Source organism: Trifolium pratense, linkage group LG7, assembly GCF_020283565.1.
Source record: "Trifolium pratense cultivar HEN17-A07 linkage group LG7, ARS_RC_1.1, whole genome shotgun sequence".
Classification (NCBI taxonomy): domain Eukaryota; kingdom Viridiplantae; phylum Streptophyta; class Magnoliopsida; order Fabales; family Fabaceae; genus Trifolium; species Trifolium pratense.
The window spans coordinates 44,123,946-44,131,672 of NC_060065.1; the positions used below are offsets into that span (position 1 = coordinate 44,123,946).

General features: G+C 29.7%; 1 protein-coding gene across 1 annotated transcript; it reads left to right on the forward strand.

Annotated features, from left to right (window-relative positions):
- The first annotated feature begins 218 nt into the window (after positions 1–218).
- On the forward strand, positions 219–1,565 carry LOC123895185 (defensin-like protein 39). Its single transcript, XM_045945419.1, has 2 exons — positions 219–376; positions 1,216–1,565. The coding sequence occupies exons 1-2, from the start codon at positions 319–321 to the stop codon at positions 1,383–1,385; spliced, it is 228 nt and encodes a 75-aa protein (XP_045801375.1). The 5' UTR covers positions 219–318; the 3' UTR covers positions 1,386–1,565.
- Positions 1,566–7,727: the final 6,162 nt, after the last annotated feature.

Sequence of the window (7,727 nt, forward strand, 5' to 3'; positions counted from 1 at the left end):
TTGATGTTAAAAAAAATTACAGCCAATCGGATGAGATGCGTGAAACTTTTCAGAAGAAATGCGTGAATCGTGAAATTTGAATATGAAGAGACTCCAAACCTAATTATGAAATCTGCACAAATGTATATTATATCTTTGTTAACTCTTCAATTTTATTGTCAAAAGTATATTTATTCTAGTCAATAATTCTTTAAAAAAGATCTCTTACTATTCAAGCTCAAGCCTCTTGGGGCTATATATATGTGTCTTAGGATCATCATCACATACCTATCACAACACACACAAGTGAGTCATTAAATTTATATTCACCACTAAGCCATGGAGAAGAAATCATTAGCTGCCTTGTCCTTCCTCTTCCTCATTCTATTTGTTGCACGTAAGTGCTTTTCATTCTTATTATTAATTAATTAAATATATTACTTCATTTGTTATATTAATTAGCCAAAATTACATTTTTAGTCATTTAAGATAATTTCAATTAACACTTTAGTTATCGTTTTTCATAACATTTAGTCATTTTTCATGTTTGAATATGAATTTTAATCTTCGAAGTTATAATTTTCTTTTTGTTCACTCTCGATCATAAATATATTTTATCTCCTAGAAGAAAATCATAGATTTTAAGCTTGAAAAGTCATATACAAACATAAATCCAAGATAAAAAATGACATAAAATAAAGATAAAGGACTAAATTGTTACCTAAAATTAAGTTTAAAAACTAAATGTATAATTTTGCCTATTAATTATTTACCATTTTACTATAATATAAATGGTAAGGGTTCACGTTCTAGACTCTTTTATAAGGTCCATATTAATATGCCCAACAGATTAATAATCTAATGTATAATTATTAAAAAAAAATGATATTATTGCAAACTAGCTGGTAGTAATAATATGTACAAATTAAATTTTGGATAGATAGATAGAATAGAAAGAGATAGATTGGATAGATTAAATCTCATTATAAGCTTAATTCAGTTGGTAAGGTACATCATATTTTATATGCAGGAGTCGAAGTTCTAGTATATTACAATGTATTGTTAATTTTCCTCCTCACCAGAACTTGAACCCATAACTTAACTAGCTAACGAGTTGAACTATTCAATTCACTCCAATGGTTGAACCATATGAATTTGTATTTGATGTATATATAAATGAATATGTATATGTAATATTCTAATTAATATACATATATATTGGTGTAATGGATGCAGAAGAAATTGTGGTGACTGAGGCACAAACCAAATGTGAGCATTTGGCTGATACATACAAAGGACCATGTTTCACTAATGCTAGCTGTGATGATCACTGCAAGAATAAAGAGCATTTTCGTAGTGGCACTTGCCATGGCTTTCGTTGTTGGTGCACTCATCAAAACTGTTAAGTTGATGTATGGATGGATTAATTGTCCAACACCAATACATATGAAGAAGCATGCATGTGTATGAATTGCTGAATAAAAACTTTATAATTTAAATAAATAAATTATGTTTGTACTCATCATATATGTGCATAATGTATTAGTTATGCACAATAAAACATTAATCGATGATTTCGTTATCAACATTGGTTACTAATATTCTTGGTCCATTTTTATGGTATTATTTGTGGCTAAAACCGGAAAATATCTCATATACTCTTGGTATTTTTTTTGACGAAAAAAAAAAATACCAAGTATTATAGTTGGATTATATTTAGCACATTTATAATAGTACTCCTCAACAATCAACAACAACAACTACTACCGTTGGTAGTTAAGGAATATTGTGGAATTAAAATGTTTGAGGTGAACATTTCGTTCAAATTTTATTTAAATATATGTAATATGATTAATAACATAATTCAAAACTATGTTATAAATCATAGCTCAACTGACAAAAATGTCGAAATTGTTAGTGTTAGACGTTAGAACCGGGGATCGAACCTCGGTCACTCAACTCTATGTGTGTAAGTTTTCAATGACTTTGGCATTTCTTCTATCAACAAATAAAAAACATAATTCAAAACTACTTTAAATACTACAATTGCTAAAATAAAATAAAATGAGTGTTGACGTGTCATTGTAGAGTCTAGATAAAATCTTACAATTGCTCCAAAATATACTTCTATGGTTAAATCAAGGCACACATTAATCTATCTATTACTAATATATTAAAATCGATTACCAACAAAGTTACTAATTTATTCTTATTACTTTTAACCACGTTGCAATTCCTTCGTTGTAATTTCACTAAAAAAAATACAAAAAAAAAATATAGAAAGATGAAATGCTTAAAAATAAGAACAAACGTATTATAGATACGAACAAAACAGAACAACCTATACATAAAAATAGGAAGACAAAAAAACAAAAAAAATTATAGAAAGTTTAGTCAATAAAAAAAATAAGAAAAAACCGCATAAAAATAGGAATATAGAAATAAAAAAAAATACTCTATAAAAATAAACGATATTTTTCATAAAAAAGAAAAGAAACATAAACCATTTTTTTAATAAATGAAACATAAACAATATTACTATAAAGTTTACTACTAACCATTAATAATACAATAATGTAATAAAGTTAATTAATATCAAACTTACTAATATATATATTACCCTAAATATTCCTAATAAAATTTCTAATTTTTGATTAAAAATATATATGGGACCATTATTGGTCACTGAAACATAAAAAATTGAATAAATAAGTTTACAAAAAATAATTAAGACAAAAAAGTATTCATAAAAAAATAGTGACAAAAAAAACACAAATATCAAATAAAAGTCAATGAACCCATGCGAATGCACGAGTTTTTAAACTAGTTCTATTTAAACTTTAGACATAGATAAATTTAGGCATTAAGCATAAATTTTAACAAATTAATTTAGGTATAACAAATTAATTTTTAATTATGTTATATATCAATCATGCAACATTAGAATTTACACACAGTAAGAAATTTCAACCATTGGATTAAAATCACATGGTTACATTTAAACACTACTAGAAAAAATTGAAATTAAAGACTGAAGAAATTCGTCTCAAAAACACAAAATTTTCGTCACTAAATTAATTAGAGACAGAATCAGTTCCGTCGTTATTTTTCAGGTCTCTAAATTGTTAGACACCGATTTTTTGTTCCATCTCTAGTTGGAGACTGAACTTATTCGTCTCAAAAATTAAAAATCTGTCGTTAATAATTAGAGCTGTAAAAAGGGCCTTAAGGGGTCGGCCCTTTAAGGGGCGGACCCACTTATTCCTGATTATTAATTTTATTTAAATTTTAATCAATTTTTCTATTGTCGTGAACTTATTCTCTTTTTCTTCAATCAGCACTGTCCACGATCGGCACCCTAAAAAAACTGTGTTTAAAATTTAAATAAAATTAATAATCAGGAATAAGTGGGTCCGCCCCTTAAAGGGCCGGCCCCTTAAGGCCCTTTTTACAGCTCTATTAATAATTGATGCCAAAATAAAATAGTTCCGTCTCTAACCTATACAATTCTGTCTCTAATAAGAATATTATTTTTTTAAAAACAAATTAGTTTCTAATTCCCAAGATTTTGCTAGTGGCGTGACGCGAGAATCCAAGACACAATTGTTTTTTCGGCACATTAGCTGATTTTTGAATCTTTTGCTTTGTCGAGTCGCTTAGATGGTTTTTTCTTGGAAGTTCAAGCATGGGCGTGACATTCCAATGTTGTTACTCTGTTGTCAGTGCTCTGCATTGGATTGTTCCAGCTGGTGTCTATATTTTATTTTAGTTTTGGTGTTGTTACCTGGCAGTTCAATATAGAAGTTTCTAAGCATTTTATGTATTAGCTCTTACTAGTATTAGACTTTTTGTTGAGTAGTGAATTTAGCACTCCTTCTGCCCAATTCACTCTTTTATATATTAATTTTGCTTTTCAAAAAAAAAAAAAAAAGTTGTTGCAACTATATAGGCTTAAGCCTGTATAAAATTGAGAAACTTTACTTGGTTGATTCTAAATAAATGGAATTACGTAAACTAAACAAATGTCATATCATGAACCAGAATGTTTAAATTCCACTAAATATGATTTCATTTAATAGTCTTGAATAATGTCCTCTAGCAACAACTCGACAAATCCTTACTTCTAATCTCATATACCAATACCATAATTAAAATGAGTGCAACCACCTAATTCCAACCTGAACCAAGATCGGTATTAATATACCTTCAGAGAAAGAAGCCATTGATAAATTGTAGGTTCAACTTAGCACTTGCATCTAGGAAATATTTTAGATAATGTGTGGTCCATAGAATCAACTAGGAAATTTGCACAAAAAAAAAAGGTTATAAGACATATCCACTAGTACTATTTATTTTTGTAATGTTAACAAAAGAGAGTTAGAGACTCGTGTAATGTAACCTACTACATCTTCTTGGCTGAAACACAATAGAGGTGTAATTTTACAAAGGCACTTTCTATGTCAATTTTCAAGAAACACGTACGAAGTATTGCAATGTGCCACTTTCGAATTTTTTGAAGAAGAACTATCAGTGTTTGGTTGAGAGGGAGCATAATGTTGTACTCATTTTTCCTTATTAAGGTTTTTATCCCAATGAATTTTTTCGAATATGGATTCACTGTAGTCAAAAAGTGACTGCAGGTGAATCACAACCCTTATATCTAATCAATAAATTTTGATATATTTTATAGTATTAAATCTGGATCATTTGATTTTGATCAAATGGTAGATTATGAACTGACTATATGAATGCGCCAACCTCTGACCGCATGAAATTCATGTTCGGGTTTTTCTAATAAGGTTTTTAACGAGACAATGTATGTTTCCATCACATTCTCCTCGACTAAACTTCAATAAAGCACCATGATAGATATTTCAAAGGGGGAGTGTTATAATAATTTGGAAAAACACTAAATTATCATGAAAGACACATGTTACTATTAATGTTGAAATATCTATCTAAAATGTCAACTTAAAATAGTAATATAAATTATCAATGTAAATGTCAACTTAACACTAGTAAATGTAAGTTATTTTATTCATAGCTTTAGTAGTATAAATACCACCATTTGGTTCATGTAAAAATGCACACTTTAAGAGTAATAAGAAATCTCGTCCATTCCATAAATAAAAAAAAAAAAAATCTCATCCATTTGTCAAAAAAAAAACTCATCCATTTGTGAAAAAAAAAAACTCATCCAAACTTCTTCCTTCTCTTCATTTCTTTAATTAGTATAATATTTTTTTTATAGAATTAGTCAAAAAAACTAGATTAGTAATTTATATTATTCTATTGATTTAAATATTAACAAAAGATTACTTAAATATACTTGTCAAAAAATTACATCCTGTAAAAAAAAAATTACTTAAATACATAGTTTTTAAAACCGGAGCGAACCGATCGGTCGGACCGGTTCAACGGTGAACCTGGAGGGTAACTGGTTCCGTTCGATAGTCAGATCGGTCATGCACTTAAACCGGCACGAGCCGGCTAATGTAACGCCCCAAAAATTAGGATTCATTTTATTTAATTATTTAGTTATTGTGGTGTTGATTTTCTTGTTGTGGTGTTGATTGACGATGTTTATGTGATGTTGATTGACGATGTTTATTTAATTATTTTATGGCGAATAATTAAATAATTGATAAATAAAAATAATGACGTTGCTAATTAGAAAATAAAATTAAAAGAATGAGTAGAATGATGTTGGTGAACTAAAATGAAATTAAAAGAAAAAGAAGTAGAAAAATTAGATAAAAAGGTGTTGGAAGCATAGAGGGGGTGTAGATAAGAAAATGGTAGAGAAAGGGATAAATGAGAAGAAACATAATTTTAATTCCCTTTAAAACATTTCAATAATAATAATAATGTCACATTTTAATAATAATAATGTAGTTATTTATTAACATTAGTTGATAGAAGAAGTATGGTGATTCATAACAAAAACAAACACACAAAAAATAGTGCTAGTGAGTGAGAGAAGAGAAAGAGCTCATGGGAGAGTGAAGAGAAGCAAAGGAAGGAAAAACTTAATCTCAATTTAGGGAGTTCACTGCAATCCAAGTAAGGGAGCTTTATATACTCTTGAAATTCTGAATTCAATAGACATACTTGTATATTCATTATATGTGTGATTTAAGTTGTTGCTCTTATGCTTCTTTTCCCCATTATGTGATGTTGTTGTTGTTCCTATACTTGTTCTTAATTTCGATTTTATCATCTGATATGATAATGTTTCTATGCTTCTGTTGTTGGTGCAAATTCGTGTTATGATGTTGAGTAAATAAAATTGTGAATTGACGTTGTGCTTGAGAATTAACATAAGGGGTATAATGATTTTTTGGGATTTTGATGATAATTCAAAAGAAAAAGTTTCATAATGTGTTGAGCATCGAATGCAATTGTAAAGCAATTCTGGGATTTTTATGGGTTGAGAGAATGTCAAAACCGAAGCTTTTGAACAACCATCAATGGAGTTTTTTTTTGTTAAATTCGTGTGAAGCTTTTTGATATTAAAACATTCGATTCGATTGTCGTTTCTAAAAATAAATACCGGGTATCTTTCTATAATTGAATGACGATCAAAACGATATAAAACACGTCAAATTCCGTTGAGAAATGAGGGAGAACCGACCGGGTCAAATCGCGGGTCGTCGCGACCCGTTTTCCTGCAACCGGGTGAAGGAGGTGATGAACAGTGCGCGAGTGGCCTCGCCCAGTGGCGGTTTCACCACCAGGCATGCCAGGCACGTGCCTAGGCTGCCATTTTTTAATTTTTTTTTTTTTTTTTTTAAAACCAAAGAACTACAAAAAAAAAAAACAAAAAAAAAAAACTCAGTTGCGATAGAAGAAAGAAAATTTCATTCTTTCTCTCTCAGTCTCAGACCTTACGGTCGCTGTCGCCGCTCTCTCTCTGTCACTCGCCGTCGCCGTTCATTCTCCCAACCATCGCCGTTCACTCCGCCGCACCATCGCTCTCAGCCTCTCACTCACTCTCTCTCTCCCTCTCGCACCATCGCCGTTCACTCCTCTTGCAACCATCGCCGTCGCCGCTCTCTCTCTTATCGCTCTATTTGTCCATTAGATTTAAGGTAAGCAACCTAAAACTAAAACCTCTGTATTGAATTTTAAATTTGTTAAGCTGTTTTGATTATTAAGTGATTATATAAATAAGTTGTTTTGATTGTTAAGCTGTTTTTATGTCCAATTTAAAAAAATTTAAGTTGTTTTTGATTGTTATGTGATTATATAAATAAGTTGTTTTGATTATTAAGCTGTTTTTATGTCCAATTTAAAATTTGTTAAGTTGTTTTGATTGTTAAGTGATTATATAAATAAGTTGTTTTGACTGTTAAGCTGTTTCCATGTTTCTTTATCCAAATTTCGGTCCTCTGTTGGTTTATTTTTCTGCTGCTATTTCTATTTTTTTAGCCAGACCCTCAAAAACTTCTATTGCTATTTCTATTTGTTTCTGCTGCTATTTTTCTGCTGTAAGCTTATATCTTAATTTAGCATCATTTAATTTCAGAGATGGAGAAGTTTTTGATTCCTAGAGCAAGTATTGATGATGTTGGTATTATCAGAACCTTCACCGCAAAGAAGTCTCGGAAAGGGAATTTGCCTCCTAGTTTTATGTAGTACACTATTGGTATGTTATATTTCATCCCCTTATTTGACTCATATTTTGCTGGTTTAAATATTATTGTATCCAGAAATTTGATTGATAAAATTTCCTCCAAAATTTTGCC

Excerpts from the sequence above, each read along its gene's own strand:
- LOC123895185 (XM_045945419.1), top strand. The coding sequence starts at position 319 with ATGGAGAAGAAATCATTAGCTGCCTTGTCCTTCCTCTTCCTCATTCTA. Across the intron at positions 377-1,215 it reads CCTCATTCTATTTGTTGCAC|AAGAAATTGTGGTGACTGAG; the intron begins GTAAGTGCTTTT and ends TAATGGATGCAG.